The 20,133-nt window shown below is 37.8% G+C and overlaps 1 protein-coding gene across 11 annotated transcripts in view; it reads left to right on the plus strand.

Moving 5' to 3' along the window:
- The window catches only part of BBX (BBX high mobility group box domain containing), a 267,943-nt gene that overhangs the window by 228,745 nt on the left and 19,065 nt on the right, over positions 1 to 20,133 (plus strand). For all 11 annotated transcript variants that reach the window (XM_025990005.2, XM_025990009.2, XM_025990010.2 and 8 more), the window contains 3 exons: positions 3,313 to 4,321; positions 5,320 to 5,458; positions 8,650 to 8,798. In XM_025990005.2, coding sequence (XP_025845790.1) covers positions 3,313 to 4,321; positions 5,320 to 5,458; positions 8,650 to 8,798 — 1,297 coding nt within the window. The remainder of the gene's footprint in view (positions 1 to 3,312; positions 4,322 to 5,319; positions 5,459 to 8,649; positions 8,799 to 20,133) is intronic.

Genomic DNA, 20,133 nt, shown 5'->3' on the forward strand with positions numbered 1-20,133 from the left:
CACGTCGGGCTCCCGGTGCATGGAGCCTGCTTCTCTCCCTCTGCCTATGTCTCTGCCTCTCTCTCTCTCTGTGACTATAATAAATAAATAAAAATTTAAAAAAAAATAAAAATAAAAATAAATTAGGTAACCTAGACTGACATCCAGCTATGAGAGTCTGATTTGTGTTTATTTTCTCTTTTGGTTGGTGAGATTTATGATTTGTAGTTTTTTGACTCAGAGTTATTTGTTTTATTTTTATAGTTTTACTTCCAGCAATATAATTGTTTTTCTTATAATTTAGGATTAACATACTCTATTTGTGGGGGGAAAAAACTTTTAAGAGCCTGAAACTAGGAAGTAAAGCATGACTAGTGCCTGGTGTAATTACCTCCACAAGAAATATTATGCTATTTCCTAGAATATGTCCCCAGAGTGAATGTCTGCATTTGTTCCATTTCATTCCTAGCTGTAGAATTCTATCAGGGGTGATGAGGAGAATCATTTTGAAATATATTGAAGCAGAGAATGGAGTTTGCAAAGTATTATTAGGTTTGCTCAGATGAACCTATGCAAATACAAACTGTTGGCGTACCACTATAAAAACTAGCGCCCATCTGGGACACAGTTCCTGGGATGACTTATTAAAGGTCACCAGAGTGATATGATAGTGGCTGACAAAACCATAAAATTTACCTTGAGGAGGATGCCTTTCAGGTCTTCTTTCCAGAACTAGCATAGTCTTCTGTCCCCAGGTGGGGTGGTTATTCACAAAGGGCTATGATAATCGAGAAAGGAAAATAAAAATTATTTCAAAATTGACACAAAAACAGCGAGTTATCCAGTGAAAGTAAAACATGCAGGGAAGATTAAATATATCAGTGTTCTAGAATTAAAAGAACATTTTGCTTTGATCTTACCTGTAGTAAGATTTACTAAAGGGAAGTTCTCCGTCTTCATAGCTATTTGCTGAGGCCTAAAAGTTAACTTACAGGATTTCCCAAAAAAGATAGCTCCATCATGAATCGCTAGTACTTCAAATCTTTCCCGTGAATGATCTGAAGGGCTGAGTGCTCTTGTCATATTCATTTTTTTAAAAAACTTGCACGATCTGCCTCCTCTCCCCATTCTCCACTTTCTTCTCAGACTTACCAATTATAATTCTCACAGAAAGATTTGAGATGTATTGAAAATAGTAAGGGGGAAAATGTGGTAAAAGAGGATCTGATATTTAATTGAATGTCTCATCTGTTTAAAAAACGAGTTTTATAGATGCTAACATTGCTGATCATTTGACGTTTGATAAACTGGTGATTTTTTTTTTTAAAGTATCAATTTCCTTACTCATGGGCTTGATTTCAGTGCTCAGAAAGCCCAGTACGCTTTTTCATCTAAGTTGCTAATACAAAATAGGTAAAATGAGTAATGGCTAAGAACTCCTGTGCTGCCCTTGGCCTAATAATCATCATCGTCAGCCTCTTGATGAATCCTCAAAGGCATTGAGGGTAACTTATTGATCTTTGTATTTTTGTTGCTGTTGTTACATAAATTAACCCATTTATTATAGGCTAGCAGCATTTCATGTGGTGGAGCTTCTGCTGCTGGACTTTCAGTCCCTTCAGACTGGTAATGGCAGATGTTTACTGTGGTGGCAGAAGGGCTGGTGTGGTCCAGGCATATCAGCTACCAGGTTCATGCAGGAACCAATCTCCACCTCTCATCTTTTCACCTTGATCTTGCCACAGAAAGAACGAGTGCACTGAGCCTGCTGGCTTATTTCAGTTTTCCTTACCATTTTTCTGAGGAAGGCAACAATAATGAGTCCCATACTTACCAATCATTCCAACCTTCTGGGTGCATTTAGCCATGTCGCCACAAACTAAGTCTAAGTCTAACTTAGTCTAACTAAGTCTAAGCCCACATGGTGGTCTTGTTATCTTTAGGGTCATGGGCCCAGCACTTAAGAGCCTTGCAGGGAATGTTTATGAATGAAAATCCAGGTATTGAAAATAAATTTTACGGTAAGCTGCAATTTCCCCTTTCAGAAAACAGCTTTAGATAGGAGTTTTTGAGGTACCTAGGAGCTGGACAGGAAGATGGCAAGAGTTTCCTTTAAGGTCCTATGCGTGAAATTTGGGGAGTTTAAAAACATAGCCGAATTGCTGCCAGATGTGTTTTGGTATTCAGAATTTTTAAGATTTTAGGAAAATGATATAGTATATGCATCTTACACTATGCAGCTAATTCCCCCAGGGCATAATGCAAATGCATGAAGATTCTGATAGCAAAAGCATATGAATAGTCCCATTATGTATGATGAATTAAGATGTTAAGCAATTTCACATTAGTTCTGGTCAGAATTTGCAGGCGAGTAAGTTCAGATCAGATCAAGTCTGCCATCAAATGAGTCTGGAAAAAAAAAAACCCCACCGCCACTTAGTGTTAAGCACTTTTGTGATCCTCAGGTTATCTGTCAGTATCTGAGGACTGTAACGTCTTTTTCATTAACCAAAAGCTTCTGTAGTTATTTAATGAGTCATGTTCTCATTTCTAATTTCAAGTGGATAGGTAAAAAATGTTGCTGTTTTTCTCATTTCCCCAAGAAAAAAGAAAAGGCAAACATGTGAACAGTCTGGGGATCCTCATTTAGTCAGTATTGCCCTCAGTACATCGTCTCCTGTAGACCTCACAGAATTCTCTAAGACAACTTTTATTTTCATCCTTTTTATTTTACAAAGAAAACAGAAGAGTGAGGGGTAAAATGTCTCATTCTCATTCTAGGCCACAAAGTTAAGCAGGTAGCAAAACTAAGACTCAAACTTGGGTCTTCCAGCTCCGGAGCCCATCTTCCTCCTACAAAATTTGTGTTTTCACAGAAAAAGCTTCTGATGAAGCTGGAAAATGAGAATTCGGGTATATGCTTGTCTGAAGTTTAATGAATATGTCATAGTGCCTCAAGCTTTTGATTAATTTGAGTCATTTAAATTAGTTTGGCAGAAGTGTACCAATTATTGTAAAGTTTGTCTTGATTATTTTTTAAGAGGGATAGGCTTTATTTTTTTAAAGCGATTTTATTTATTTGAGAGAGACAGAGAGAACACGAGACGGGGAGGGCCAAAGGGAGAAGCAGACTCCTCACTGAGTGGAGAACCTGATGCAGGGCTCCATCCTAGGACTCCAGGATCATGACTTGAGCCAAAGGTAGACACCTAACCGACTAAGCCACCCAGGCACTTCAAGAGGGATAGACTTGATGAAAACTTTAAGCTAATTTCAAGTATAGAATAATAAGGCTCTTTTTGTTATTCTCCCATTTTTGTTTGAACCGTTTAGATGTGTCTGGCATCAGAGGGGGTTAAAATGGAGGACTCAAAGCTAATGAAGGCAAAAGAATCAGATGGTGGAAGAATTAAAGAATTGGAGAAGGGAAAGGAACAAAGAGAAATAAGAATGGAGAAAACAGATGAAGCCAGGTTACAGAAGGCAGCAGAATTTGAAAGACCAGCTAAGGAAAATGTCAGAGATTCTAAGGAACTAAGAAATTTTGAGGAGCTACGAATGGATGATATAATGGATATAAAAATGGAAGATCCCAAAGAAATTAAGAAGGAAGAACTAGAGGAAGATCAAAAATGTAGTCACTTCCCTGATTTTTCTTATTCTGCCAGTAGCAAGATCATAATAAGTGATGTTCCCAGTAGAAAGGATCACATGTGCCATCCTCATGGAATTATGATCATTGAAGATCCCACAGCATTAAACAAACCAGAAAAGCTAAAAAAGAAAAAGAAGAAAAGCAAAATGGATCGACATGGAAATGATAAATCCACACCCAAGAAGACTTGCAAAAAGAGGCAGTCTTCAGAGTCCGACATTGAGAGTGTCATGTACACCATTGAAGCCGTTGCAAAGGGAGACTGGGGCATTGAGAAACTTGGAGAAACCCCTCGCAAGAAGGTCCGCACATCCTCAAGTGGCAAGGGAAGCATTTTGGATGCCAAGCCACCAAAGAAAAAAGTGAAATCAAGAGAGAAGAAAATGTCCAAGGAGAAATCCTCAGACACCACCAAAGAGTCAAGACCTCCAGATTTCATTAATATTTCTGCCAGCAAGAACATTTCTGGTGAGGTGCCAGAGGGTATAAAAGCAGAACCATTGACGCCCACGGAGGAGGCATTACCACCCAGCCTATCAGGACAGGCCAAGCCTGAGGAAAGTGACTGTCACAGAAAAATAGAGACTTGTGGCTCCCGGAAATCTGAGAGGTCTTGCAAAGGTGCTCTTTATAAAACCCTGGTGTCTGAAGGCATGCTCACCTCTCTGCGAGCTAATGTTGACAGAGGTAAGCAACTTCTACAAATATGAAAAGAATATGAAAACCTAGCAGGTTTTTCCTTTAGACTCATTGTGAAGAACCACCATAAAGAACAAGATGGTATCAAAACAATATTTTACATTTGTACAGTTCTTTATGGTTTGTTATTTTAACTACATGTTTTCTAGCTCCATTGAGGAGATTTTGTATTCTTCTTGTAGGCAGTTCCCAGGATATATGTTCAAAATAAATCAAGCTTTTTTTTTTCCCCCCGTGATATGGGCTGGCTTCTTGTTTTGAAGGATCAGCATTGCATGTTTGGAGCTCTTAGTCTGGTTTTTAAAACTGATGGAAAGAATTTTCTGAATCGTGCAAATATATTCAGCAGAATGTTGACCGATAGGCTCCAAAAGCAAATAACTTATCTAGTCCTCCATTAGGTACTCAAAACTAGAATTGAAGTGAAGGGCTCTTTAAAACACTACACCAGTTCATGTGTATACCTTTATTTCATAGAGTGTTTTATATAAATTCATCTGTTTTAAAATATAGCATCTGGCTAGGGAACTACCTCTTGCCAAGCTGAATTCCAACTTAGAGATGTGTGAATACTGGATCTTAACAAGCCCTGAGTGAAGATCCTTGGGAGTACATAGTTCTCCAGGGACATCATTCCAGTAAAGTCTTGGGGAAATTAGAATTAATAGTGCCCACCAGCCAAGGGCTTCCACAGCTTAGTCTGATTCTCTAATGGAAAAGCTGGTACTAGTTAGTCTGTGTCTGGAGTCACACAGTGCACGCTCTGCCCGTTGAGTTATGACAAGACAGCTGACCTCAGAGGCTGGACACTTTTTTTGCATGTTGTATTATTAAAGGTAGTTCATCATGAATCACTTAAAGGACTGTGAAGTTGAAATAGTTATCAGTAGCGTCGTGCAGATGATACCTGAGGAGTCAACAACATCATTTGTAAAACAGCTTCATCCCAGTGTACCAACTGCATTCTTTGTCTTAAATTTCCTTAGGGAAACGAAGCTCAGGAAAAGGAAACTCCTCTGACCATGAAGGGTGTTGGAATGAAGAAAGCTGGACGTTTAACCAGAGTGGGACCAGTGGGAGCAAGAAGTTCAAGAAGACAAAGCCAAAGGAAGATTCTCTCCTTGGGTAAGTACCTGTGAGCACTGTCAGCACACTGCACAGACCCCGAGTGCGGTAGGTTTTCCGGGGTAGACACAAACCGCCGCCTGCTTATTCTCGAGTATTCATCTAGTTAGTGAGCACAGTAAGAAAATAGAAATCCAGTGTGTCACATGATTCCTGCTGTTACCGTGGTTGTGTGAGTGACACTGTCATTCATATTTTAGCTACAGTACAATGTATGTAGACTTTAGACATAGGTCTGAGTTTGAATTGAGGCCCATCATGTATTAGAGGTGTGACGTTAATATTGCCAGGACACATTTTTCCAACTCAGGTTTACAATGGATATTATATAAGCATGTTTACATTTTGCCCATTTGACTTACTGTACATATTTTATTTAATATTTCTAAAGGTTATGTATATATATTTATAAAATAAGAGGACAGCTCAAAAATGTAGGGTAAATACAATTATGTTTCTGCCTCTAACCTTTTTTGTTTAAACCATGTTCTATTGCTGCAAGATAAAAATGTTAGATTGACTATTCCCCTGCTACAGAGAATATTCAGTAATTAATTATGTGTTGAAATGCAGTATCAAGCAATAGCAGACATCAAGATAAAATCAATAAGAATTTTTTCATTTTTAATGTTATTCCAAAGACTCTTAATATAAAACATTTTGTTGGTTAGGAGATTCAGTACTTTATATTGGTAAGGAAAGTATCTGCATATGCAGTTGTACTATTTTAAAAATCCTTCGAGATTTCTTATTAACCCAATTTGAAAAGAATACATTAAATGGAAATAAGTGCATTTTTATATTTTTTCATAAGTATGTTTAAAGGTATGCAAATTCCATGCGTTCGGAGTATTTGGTTTATTCATAAATATTTGCATTTCTGTTAGTAGAATAATGTATTTTTTTTCCCTTGGAAGTTACAGTGCTTTAAAATCTGGTTAATTCTGAGGCACTAGGTCATCACAAAGTAGGAGAGTGGTAATTATTTCTCGTGTTGCTAAATTCCTTGAGATTTTTTTTCTTTAAGATTTTATTTATTCATAAGAGACACAGAGAGAGAGGCAGAGAAGAGAAGCAGGCTCCATGCAGGGAGCCCCTTGTGGGACTCGATCCCAGGACCCCGGAATCATGCCCTGAGCATGAGTCACCCAAGCGTCCCACCTCGAGATTATTTATTTTAAGATGAGATTTTTATAATTCTTAATGTATTTCCTTTCGAATATTGTAAAAGTCCAAAACAGTTCACATTAGTCTTGCTTACACTAAACAGTGACATAATTCTCACATTCATTATTGTCAAATGGTATTTTCAAATGCAAGATTTCCTTAAAAAGTGACCACTGAGTTGAGGACTAATGCTCTCTATCTTCTGGAACAACCATTGCCCTGTGGGTCTAGTCACAGGGAGGAGCAGGCCTCACTGCAGACAGTATGCAGTCCCTGGGGAATAAAGCAGGCATTAAGACTCTCCAGCAGAAAGGTGTCTGATGCTTCCATTAGAAACGGCTGATGCTGTGAGAGGTGATTCTGCCAATCTTCTCTGGGAGCAAGAAAAGTTGAAACAGTCCTTTGAAAACCTCTCCCTGAAAAAAGATTGGTGTGGGGGTTGTTTTAGTTTTAATAATTTCTAAGGAAGGCACATGCATGTAACTGGGAGTGTGGCTTTTCTGTAGGCTTTAAGCAACAGTAAACCTCTGCTCTGTCCTGTGTTTCTGCCCTTCCCCCCTTTGTATAGGCCTGTCAGAATTAGACTCTCTGGGTCTGCTTTGTTTAGAACACGCCAACATAGTGCATGAGCAGTGAGAAATGCCAATTCTCATCAGTGTTCTCTGAGATTTCTAAATAAGCATTTTAACCCCTTTTATCGTAGAAAATGTGTTGTTTGTAGCCACAAAAAATTCACTGAGTATTGGCAGTTCTAATCTTCCAGACCTCCCCCAAGAGAAACAGATGATGATTCTAGGTGAAAAAAGAAAAGAAAAATAGTCCCAAGAGATCTTATGAGTTCTATCTCACATTTTCATAATTTTCTTTTGGTTTCTCAGAGTATCTGAAAAAGTCACAAATTTATAGATCCCTTTCTGATAGTATCTGGTTATTATCTGATTTTCCATTAGTATAGATGTTTCAAACTGCAAAAAAAAAAAAAAAAAAAATGGTTTTATTAATGACGGAGCATCACCCCCACCTACCACCCTCCCTGCTTTGATAGAACGTAGTAATGGCTTTTTTCCATTGACCATCCTGATAGTCATCAGACTGTCTGGTCTCTGCTGCCCAACTCTTAATAGTTTTAGGTGGACAGACCTCAAGTATATGCCCTAAGCAGCAGCCTGACACATTAGCTCTTAGCTTCTTATAAGCTAACTCAAAGCTGCTCTCTTCCCAGAATGCCTTCCATTTTGCATCCATAGCCATTCTGCTGTAGTTTCTCCCATCTGTTTGGGTTTCATCTTAGTTAATAAGTCTGAGCAAGTGAAAGGATCCAGGAGGCATGCTGCCATGGCTGGGTGGAGGCCTTAGAGACAGTCAGAAGCAGCCTGAGGATTCCCCAACTTTGCTGGTGCCATTTCTGAACTCATCCATGGTTTGCCTTAAAGCGTAGCTGCCTCTCTGCCAGTGTGTTCATTGAAAACTGGCTTTCCTTGTTGTTGAGTACTTTATCATCATCCTGGTCAACTCTCCAGAATTTTTCCGATACTCAGAATTTTTGTTTGTGCTTTCTTTGTGTGTTGGATATGTTTTAATCAAGTACTAGTCAATAAATTTTTTTTTTAAAACAAACCTCATAAAAGTACTGGTATATACTACATTACCAATAAGCTTGCCAATATAGATACATAAATATGAATCTTTAGAATGAGAAACTTGTCTGGATGGAATATGCTTTGTATTGAACTTCATGAGAAATATCCATGCCAGTGGAGAAAACTTCAAAAATATTCTTTTATTTTAAATCATGCTTTTGCTTTTCTAAGGGCAATAGGTAAGCTTCCATGTGAATTGATTGCAAAAACTGTGCTGATAAATCTTCTCAGATGTTTTTTGTCCTTGCACAGAATCTATCAACAGTGCCCTAATTCTCGGGGACCCTGTTTTCAAATGGAATATCTTAAAATCTATCTTGTATTATTTTCTGCTTAAATGTTTATGTCATGTGCTGATCGATTCTATGACCCTTCTCTTATTAGCTCAGCAAAGCTGGATGAAGAATTTGAAAAAAAATTTAACAGCCTTCCTCAATATAGTCCTGTTACATTTGACCGGAAATGCGTACCTGTCCCAAGGAAAAAGAAAAAGACTGGAAACATGTCCTCCGAACCGACTAAAACCAGCAAAGGTTAGATGTGTGCTATGCCTCCTGCCGCGACGCCGGGCATCTCAGTGCTGCTCTGCACTTTTGCCACTCCATTTAGATACGTAACGATTTAGATGGAGGTAGTGAGGCAGTAGCCAGTTGGAATTTTAGCTTGCTTCCTGGGATGACTATGCTTCCTCCCTCACTTCTCGCTCCCTTCTTCCCTCCTTACCCTCCTCAGCCTCTGCTCTCTGCCATCTCAGCATGCACATTTGGCCTCACAGATGTGGCTGTGTTGACAGTGTTACACGTGATCTTGGACTTTGTGCTCTCCAGAATCCTAACTTGGAGATGTGGAGCTTTTCTTGAGCAGAAACTGCTGGCCGAGCCTATTCCTTCTGTTCAACATCTGTGATGGGTCTGACTCTGGAGACCCTGAGATCGTTCTATGTGCCTAAGATGAAAACTCTATTCCTTACCAGCCGTATGAACCAAATGAAAATAAAGCCCAATGCAAATATTACTCTAGCAGTACACTGAAATTGGTTTTGCTAAGTTTAACAAAATACTATTTGAGCATATTCATTTTGAAGAATATCAGAGAGTCTTCCTGTGGATATCCGGGAGGCGTTTACCATTATCAGCATGAGTTGGGTGGGTACCAGCATTCATCAAGAGCAACACTGTAGTTCAAGGAGGGGTTTTAAAGAGTGAGTGTGAGACCCCCGTTACACATGGGGTGGGGACTTGGGTTCTGCATCGTAGCCTGCTCAGAGGACATTCAAGCACAGTAAAGGACTGTTTTTGCCGAAAATGATGGCATTGCTCATGTTGAGAAACCTGTCTTCTGATTTTGCTTAGATCTAAAGATTGGTGAGGAAATGTACCTCCAGTTTTCCATTCAGAAGTGAAAGACTTCATTCTCTTAGTCTCCTATAAGGATAGTAAATGGAGAGATGAGGAACTGGTGTGGCCAAGTTTTGGTTGCTTGTAGAATTTGATGGAAGAGTTTTTTAATCACCCTGCAGAAGTGGCTGCCTGTTGCCTGTTTCATGTCAAATCCGATAAATTCCCCTTTTTTGGTGTATTTTAGATGGATGGGGGGAGATACAATATGATATGTCTCCTTCTATAAATCTTGCCAAATCCTGGCATTCGTGGATTAATGATCAGAGATAAGTATTAATGAGCAGGTACAATTTCATGTATTTAAGGACTATATAAGGTCTAGGAAAAATAATGGTTTCTTTGAAGAAAGTTAAACCTTTCTCCCTCAAACCTAAAACCACCTTTGCACACACTGCAGTTGACAGAACTGAGGTGAGTCACTTGACGTCTGTATCTCAAGATAGATCTGTATGGCTGAAGAAAATTCCCCCTTCATGATTAAAGGCAGAGAGGAATGTAAACGTGATTTCAGAATTAGCTGGGTTTGCCTCTGTGGTCAATAAAAACAAGTCTAGTGAATAAAGAATTAAAAAAGAAATGTTGCATCACCAAGTTTGCTCATCTGGGAAAATAAAATAGGGTTGTATTGAGATCTTCCAAGATAAGTAGGAAGGAAATAAAGTAGCCTTGTTGACAGGTAGGTAGCTGAGCACTGTAATGGATTACCAAATGAAATGACAGTCTTTGTGCCCTAGAGACATCTAGAAATAGGCAGAGTAGTCCGGGAGCCCAAAGATGCCAGGCATCTTGAGGTCCCATAATTCTTGGATTTAAAGTTGCTGATAAATACCTGACAAGCCAATAAAATGGAACTTAATTGATTGATGTACAGGATGTATTCTCTTCTTCTACTCCTGGTAGTTTGAGACATTCATTTTAAAGCCCTGAAGTTGGCCAAATTATCTATCAGGGAATGTAACAATAGATTTATTTTTGTAAAAGCTATAAAAACCCTGAGTTAGGATCTATTTTCATGAGGCCTTCTCTTGGGTCTTAGTTATCTGTTATATGTTTTTCCTCTCCCATCTGAGATTAACAGTATTTCTTTTGATGTGAAATAGCTTTTTGGAGCTTTGGATTATACTTCATACAGTATGATCTTAACTCTTCTGTTATGCCTCTCAAGCCACAAAGTCACTGGTTCCTTACAGTATATCAGTAATTACGTAGATAGGAAGTCTTTCAAGACTTTGGATTTTATTCTGCATTCTGACTCATGGAGCAAAAGGCAGTTAAAGCAAAACTAAATAACATATTCTCTATTTAGCAAACTAAAGAAATAGGATTTGTAACTAATTGTAATTTGGCATTAGCAGCACCAGTGTACTATCCTACAAGTTATTAATGAAATTATCATACCAGCTGTGCTATAATTGCCTGATCTTTGGAGGATAGAGAAGATTGTTTTCTTAGACTCTAGACTCTTTGCACCTTTGTATAATGAATCGTTCAAAGCAAAAACTCTGTATGAGATCATCAGTTTATTAATCAAAGAGCATGTGCCCATAGGAAACCTCATTTCTCCACCAACAATTTGTTATTTTGTCTATATTTTCTCGATTGTGTTTATCATTCAGCAGTTATTACATTTTTTCCCTGCCTTATACTACATACTTATTTTAGCTACTCCAGCTTATATAAAATGTATAGAATTTTTCTGAAATGCTATCTAGAATTCTGTAATCTCAACAACATAGTATCTCCTTGGGTTTACACTTCTGCTTCCCCGGTGGCCTCCTTATTTGTATCTGTATTTCCAAGGAGTCTCTTCCTCTTGTCCACTGTCCCCTCCACTATCTCTGCCCTGTCCCTCATGTATATGATGGGTCTTGTCAAAAATTCTACAGCAAAAATGGATGAAAGTAACTAGATGCCACCTTGCTCTGACTGGGCTCAGGCTACATTATAGTAGGTAGAGTACAATGACTTAGGAAAAGAATTCCCTTTTGCTTCTAAGAACAAATTACCTAGTAAATTTTAATCCATCTGACTTCTGGTGCAGCTCAGCTGAGACAGCTTGTGCCTGCAGTGTTTTCTGGTGTATCTCTTATAGTTACTTGTATATATTCAAATGAAGGCTTTAAATTAATAGTCTAAATTTAATTGTAACTTAAGAGATAGGTTTTGACACATTACTTTAAGTATATTGTTAATGTATGAGGCACTTTGTATAAAAGTATCAGAAGTCAGAGTGCTCTACAGAATAGTAATTTTCAGACAAAGTAGGGTCATGAAGAAAAAGTTAATTGAGTTCAACTTGGAGTGTTTAAATTATGTCCCTGCTTGACCTTTGACTTCACTTCTCCTTCTGTAGGTCTTCAGACTTCTCACATTGTTCCTTAGCCTATTATCAAACATGCTGTTGCTCCTCATTTTTCTTCCAATTCATGCTTATATTTTAAGATTGGAATTCCCAGTGATTTAAGGATTTGGGATTGTAAAAAATCACAATGGTAATAAGAGAAGCAGGTTTACAAAATTAAAGCTTGGGAAACAGAATCCCCCCTGTGTGGGACTGAACCAAACTGAGGATACTCTTAGTTGGAGAGAACAAAGAGCTGATGTCAGCCAGACCAGCCCTTCGTATCAGGAAGTGATAGCTGCCAGTTCAAGCAGAACTCTGTATTTGCCCTGTTAACTGTTGGAGCAACTTCATTGCCACCAGATATTTTCAGGAACGTGCTGTAATGTAACCCTGAGTTCCTTAACAGGGCATTCATGTCCAGCCCGATGAGGTAGTTCCTACCCCTCAAGTGAATCTAAACTTGATTGGGGCTGGTTTACTGAGACTTGTTCAAGTCAGCAGATCCACATGCCCAGCAGGACTTTGCTATAAATTATCACGAGGGAATTTATTATTTCTTTGGTTATTTATTATTTATGTGTCTATTACAAAAATGACAGCCTAGTTTTAAAATAAAACTTATGCTCTCTTTGTAGCTTAGAAACAGAAAACCTTAGAACCTGGGCATAAGCCACCACCACTCGAGTCATGTGTAACATTTGTTCCCTACCACAGTTCCAAAGAACAGGGCTCACACTTCATTCACCTTACCTGGTGACCTTGAAAAAAGTATCATACCGGGCCAATACTGGTGTGGCTCCTGGGTCACACTACAGCTCTGTACCCCCAAAATGTCCATTCTTTAGCAACCCAGAAACAGCATTGATGTTTTAGAAAGGTTACTATTCATGTCTTTGTGGCACCCCTCTTATCCTCTCAAAATGGGGTTTTATATTTTCTACCCAGCTGTGAAGTTGGGTGCAAAGGAGATGGATATATCATCACAGTACAGGCCATCCCATAAAGTAGAGGCCCTAAAGTTGAGGTGGTCCTAAGCTAGTTTACTTACCAGCAGCAAGTTATTTTTGTAATAAGGACGTAGACGAACTCTTTCAAGAAATTTGATAGGGAGATGAAGGAAAGAGATGGAATTGGAACATGAGGTTAGAAGTTTAGTGAACAACTATTGGAATTTTTTAAAGATAATCTCTATCCCTGATGTGGGGCTATAACTCAAAACCCCAAGATCAGAAGTTGCAAGCTCTACCAAGTGAGCCAGCCAGGTGCCCTTGTTTGCAATTTTTTTTTTTTTTTTTTTTTTGGCTTTCTGAATAATTCCTTCTAAATCTCTTCCCCGCTTTTCTCTTCCTACCTTCTTTTTCCCTCCATGTATGTTTCTGCATTAATATAATTAAAGGAAAAAATGGTAGTAAAGGTCCTTATATTTGCTATTTATTACAAATTTTTGACTATTTCCTGTAGACAGAATGTCACATGTATGTACCATAATAGTGAGCAGAAGTCAGATTGTTCATTTCTTGACTCTGAAATTGCACTTCTCAGTGACTGCAATTATATCTTATCTATTACTCCTTCAAGTTTGTCAATTTCTTTTTTATCTGAAGTTTTGTTTTATAGCTATAGTTTGGGGGATGGCTAGGAGCAAGGAAGTTTAAAAATAAAAGTTTACAGAAGCTCCTCTATGTACTAAATCACTCTGGATGTTCTTTTCTCATGTTAAAATTGACAACCTCTATCTTTAGCTTTGTCCTTAAATTGTACTTTTCAGATTTCACTGAGTATGGTTGGGTCTGAAAATATGTATCCTTTTCTTCTTTCCTAACCTATTTCATCCATCCTTATGGTCCCTAAGAGGTCTCAGAATTGTTTTTCTGCATTCTTCCACTTTTGTTTCCTGTGAATGCCTATGTGTCATTCTGGTCCACCAGCCCTGAGTTTCCAGGTTGTATAAAACACGTAGGAGGCAGTGACTGCAAATGGATTATAAAGAATACCTGTAACATTAATGTAGTATGTACACATGATATATATTTTTGTATTTGTTAAATTTATTTTCTTTCCCTCGTTGCTCACTTTTTCTGAAAAAAAAAAAATCAACAAGACATCTTCTATTTCAAACTACCACCAGCTAATCCAGAAGTATTTATTTTTCATTATTTAAAAGGATGGCATGATATAGTCATCAAAAAACACTTGCACAACTTTCTGTTATCAGTAATAATAGTGACAGCTGTCATTCCTTGAGCTCTTCCTTTGTGCCAACCAATGGTTTAAGAGCTTTGTTTGTTCATACAACAAATACTATTCAGAACCAATCCTCTGCTAAACACCATTCTAGCATATAGAATATATTTGTGAATGAAAACAGAAAACCCTGCTGCCATGGTGGTTACATTATGGCAGGAGTACCAGACTATAAACAAGCCTAAACACTAAGCAAAGCATATATAATGCGTTAGAAGATGAGAAGTTCTATGGAAAAAAAAAAAGTTTGATGGAACAACTAGGCAAAAGATCAACAAGAAAAGAGAAAAGACTTGAACTTGAGCACTAGACCTGACAGACATAGGTGTGTACCTCATTTTATCGCACTTAGCAGGTATAGGGTTGTTTACAAATTGAAGGTCCATATCAATCCTCTGTCAAGCAAGGCTATCGCCATTCCAACATTTACTCACTTGGTGTCTCTGTGTCATACTTTGGTCATCTGTGATCAGTGATTACAACTCAGATAAAATAGCATTTTTTAAAAGATTCTATCTTTATTATTTAGAGAGAGGGAGAGTGGAGGAAGGGGCAGAAGGAAAGAGAGACTCTTAAGCAGATAACAAGCTGAGTGTGGAGCCCGATGCAGGGCTCAATCTCACCATCCTGAGATCATTACCTGAGCCGAAATCAAGAGTCAGATGCTCAACCAACTGAACCACCCAAGTGTCCCATGGTTAGCATTTTTTAGCAATAAAGTATTTTTTCATTAAAGTATGTACATTTTTTGGTAGACCTAATGTTATTGGACACCTAATAGACTATGGTATAGTGTAAACATAACTTTTATATGCACTGGAAAACCAAAACATTCATTTGTTTCACTTCATTACAATGTTTGCTTTATTGCAGTTGTCTGGAACCAGACCAATATTTCCAAGCTTTGCCTTTATATTAAACACTCCACCAATCAATTGTAGAATATACATTCTTCTCAAGTGCACGTAAGAACAGTCTCTAGAATGCACTATACACTAGGCCGTAAAATAAACCAAAACATTTAAAAGGATTGAAGTAGTTCAAATTATATTTTCTGATCATAGTGGAATAAAATTAAAAAGGAACAGCAGGAAAATGTTTGGGAAACTCAGAAATATATGGAGATTAAGGAATAAATTCTAAATAGCCAGTAAGTTAGTGCTCACTTGGGCAGCACATATACTCAATAACCAATAAGGCCAAGAAGAAACTAATAAGGAAATCAGAAAATACTTTGAGATGAATAAATATGAAAATACAACGTGCCAAAATTTATGGGACACAACTAAGACAGTGCTTAGAGCAGAGTTTATAGCTGTAAATGTATATATCAAGAAAGAAAAAAGATCTCAAATCAATAATCAGAGTTACATATCAATAAATTAGATAACCTATGTGAACTGCATAATTCCTAGAAAGCACAAACTACCAACACTGACTTAAGAAATAGTTTGAATAGAACAATAACTACTAAAGAAATTGAATTTAGTAATCACAGAAGTACCAAAGGGGGTGGGGGGACACAGACCCAGGCTTCACTGCTAAATTCTATCAAACATTTAAAGAAGAATTAATATCAATTTTTCACAAGCTCATTCAAAAATAAGAAGAGGAGGGAATATTTTCTAATTAATTCCATGAAACCAATTATCACCCTAATGTCAAAACTAGACAAAAATATCACAAGAAAAACCAGAGGTCATAGCTCTTCCAAATACAGACATAAAAATCCTTAACAAAATACTACAAACCAAATCCAGCAATGTATAATAAGAATTATACCATTACCAAGCAAGATTTTACTCCCAGAACGCAAGGTTAGTTTAACATCCAAAAAGTCAATTAATGTAATATACTATATCAATAAAACAACAACAGAAAATTCACATGATCCTCTTAATAGATACAGAACATGTTTCATGAGAATATTCAACAAACTCAGAGTAGTTGATAAAGGGCATCTACAAAAATCACACAACATCGTATTTAATAGTGAAAGACAATACTTGCCCCCCTAAGGTAGGGAACAAAATAAGGATGTCTATTCCCAGCCCTTTTGTTCAACATTGTAGTTGAGGTTCTAGCCAGGGCAATTAGGCAAGAAAAAGAAACAAAAGACATGTATATTGAGTAAAGGAAGAAGAAGAACTATTTCTATTCACAGATGACATGATGTTTTACATAGAGAACCTAAGGTGTCCCCAGAAGAACTACTTATGAATGAATGAGTTCAACAGGGTTGTAGGACACACAAAAAAGTTGGAATTTGGAGAAAGGGGAACCCTCTTGCACTGTTGGTGGAAATGCCAGCTGGTGTAGCCACTCTGGAGAACAATATGGTGGTTCCTCAAAAAGCTAAAAATAGAACTACCCTATGATCCAGCAATTGCACTACTAGGTATTTACCCAAAGGATACAAAAATACATATTCATAGAAGTACATGCATCCCAGTGTTTATAGCAGCATTATCAACAATAGCCAAAATATGGAAGGAGCCCAAATGCCCATTGACTGATGAATGGCTAAAGATGTGATGTGTGTGTGTGTGTACACAATAGAATACTACTCAGCCATCCAAAAGAACAAAATTTTGCCATTTGCAACGATGTGAATGAAGCTAGAGTGTATTATGCCAAGTGAAATAAGTCAATCAAATAAAGACAAATACCATATGATTTCACTTTGTGGAATTTAAGAAACAAAATGGTTGAACATTCAGAAGGGGGGAAAAAGAGAGATGGAAACATTGTAAGAGATTCTTAACCATAGAGAACAAATGGAGGGTTGATGGAGGGATAGATTGATGATGGTATTAAAGGAGGGCACTTGTTATGATGAGCAGTGGATATTGTATGTAAATGATGAACTACTGAACTCTGCTCCTGAAACCAATATTGAACTGTATGTCAACTAACTAGAATTTAAGTTAGAAAAATCAGGGGCAGCCCCAGTGGCGCAGCGGTTTAGTGCTGCCTGCAGCCTAGAGCGTGATCCTGGAGACCCTGGATCGAGTCCCACATCAGGCTCTCTGCCTGATGCCTGCTTCTCCCTCTGCCTATGTCTCTGCCTCTCTCTCTCTCTCTCTCTCTGTCTCTATGAATAAATAAATAAATAAAAATCTTTTAAAAAAATTTAGAAAAATCAGTTGTATCTCCATATAATTTCAATGACAATCTAAAAGTGAATTTAGGAAAACAATTCATTTATAATAACATCAAAGAGAGTAAAGTACGTAGGAATAAATTTAACAAAAGATGTGCAGCACATTGAAAACTACAAAATATTGTTGAAAGAAAGACAATCATAAGAAATGGAAAAACATCCCATGTTCATGGATTGGAAGACTTAATATTGTTAAGGTGGAAACAGTCCTTCAAATTAATCTATGATTCAACCCAATCCCTGTTAGAATGACATTTTCTTTTATAGATATTAAGAGATCCTAAAATAAATATGGAATTGAGAGGGATTCAGAATGGCCAAAGTAATTTTTTCAATTTCAAAACTAGCCACAGAAACCAGTAGGCAAGAAGAGAGGGTGGTACTGACATAGTTACATAGGTAGTGGAATAGAATTGAGGACCCAGAAATAGACCTATTAGGCCAACAGTTTTTTAATGAGGAAGCCAGTAGTACTCAGTGGGAAAAAGAATAGTCTTTTCAAAATGATGCTGGGACAACTCAATAACTACATACAAAAGAATGAATTTGGACTGTAAACTTACCTCACACAATATACAAAAATTAACTTGAAATGGAACAAAGACCTCTTTGTAAAAGCTAAAGCTATAAAACTTTATGAGGAAAACATCGAGGTCAATCTTTAAAAAAAAAAAAAAAAAAGATTTTATTGATTTATTCATGAGAGACCCAGAGAGAGAGAGAGAGAGAGAGAGAGAGGCACAGACACAGGCAGAGGGAGAAGCAGGCTCCATGCAGGGAGCCTGACGTGGAACTGAATCCCAGGTCTCCAGGATCACACCCTGGGCTGAAGGCAACACTAAACCGCTGAGCCACCCGGGCTGCCCCCATAGAGGTCAATCTTAATGACCTCAGATTTGGCCATGGATCCTTTAATATGACACCAAAATACAAAGTAAATAGATTTGACTCTTTCAAAATTTAAAACTTTTGTGCTTCATAGGACATTAATAAAGAAAAAAGACAGTCCACAGAATGTGAGAAAATATTTACAAACTACATATCTGATAAAGGACTTTTCTCTAGAATATATAAAGTACTCCTACAACTCAATAAAAAGAAAGACAACTCAGTCTAAAAATGGACAAATTAGGGGATCCCTGGGTGACTCAGCAGTTTAGCGCCTGCCTTTGGCCCGGGGTGCGGTCCTGGAGTCCCAGGATCCAGTCCTGCATCGGGCTCCCGGCATGGAGCCTGCTTCTCCCTCCTCCTGTGTCTCTTCCTCTCTCTCTCTCTATGTCTATCATAAATAAATCTTTAAAAAAATTTTTTTTAAAAAATGGACAAATTATCAGAATCAACATTTCTCTAAAGAAGGTATACAAATGGCCTGTGAGCCCTTGAAAAGAGGATTGATATTATCAGTCACCCAGAAAATGCAAATCAAAACTATAATTAAAGAAATTCAGCCTTATGATGGTCATAATCAAAGACAACGATGTTAAATAGTCTGGCAGTTCCTCCAAAAGCTTATAAACATATGGTAATATGACCTAGCAATTCTACTGCTAGGTATATGTTCAAAAAAAATGAACATGCTTGTCCACACAAGAAGCTTATATATGAATATCCATAACAGGTTGATTCATAATATCCAAAACGTGGAAACAACCCAGATATCTATCAGCTGATGAGTGAACAAACAAAATGTTGCATATCCATACAGTGGAATACCATTCATCCTTTAAAAAGGAGTGAAATGCTAATACATGTTACAACATGGATGAGCCTTGCAAACATAATAGCAAGTGAAAGACTCCAGATACAAAATCATTCCATGATTCATTTACATGAGATTTCCATAATAGACAGATCTTGGTAGAGACAGTAGATTCGTGATTGCTTAGGGACAGAGGGAATGCAGAAATAGGGAAGGGTGATAGCTAAAGGAAATGGGGTTTATTTTTAAGGTGATGGAAGTGTTCTAAAGCTAGTGACAGTTGCAGACATATGTGAACATCAAAGCCAGTGAGTTGCATACTTTAGGCAGGAAATAAATAGTTTGTCTTGGTCAGGAGGGCATGCATGTGGATGCAGATACCGGCAGGAGGGTAGTTAGAGCAGAGGTGGCTTATGGAGTCTCTAATTTTTTAAATCCTCATGTCAACTCTTGGAGTTAGGCACTATCACTATCCGCATTTACAGATGAGCAAACAGAAGTTACATAAAACGATTTGAGTCAGTTACACATAGAAATATCAGCTAAGTATAGAAAGAAACCTGCTTTGGGGAGGTCAGTGCTGCTGTTGGCATTTCTGATTGGGTGATTGAAAAATCTTAGTTCTGTTTTCTTTATCTGAGAAAAACGAAGATACAATCTGAGACTTCTCTCCTTTCCCACCCCCCCTTTTTTTTTTGGCAAATATTTTTCTATTTTTTTAAAGCATGTTTTCTTACTGGAATAACCTCAGCAAAGGCTAGAAGGCTCTCTGATGCTATCAGGCCATTTTTTGTCCTGAAAGTGCTATTCTTGTTATGAAAACCAAATTTCTCAGAAGAAATGCTCCTGCCATCCTTTCCTTCAAGAAAACTGAGGAATCTAAATAAAGTAAAATTGCTTCTTTGTTAAAGACTGCAGCTTCTCTGCTGTTAATGGGTTGTGGTCTGTCTGTGGTCACTCAATCTGCAGTTTCTGCTTAGAGAGTCCCGACCCTAACGGGGGCTTCTGCCCAGTACAC

The sequence above is a fragment of the Vulpes vulpes genome, chromosome 1 (genome assembly GCF_048418805.1).
Source record: "Vulpes vulpes isolate BD-2025 chromosome 1, VulVul3, whole genome shotgun sequence".
Lineage (NCBI taxonomy): Eukaryota > Metazoa > Chordata > Mammalia > Carnivora > Canidae > Vulpes > Vulpes vulpes.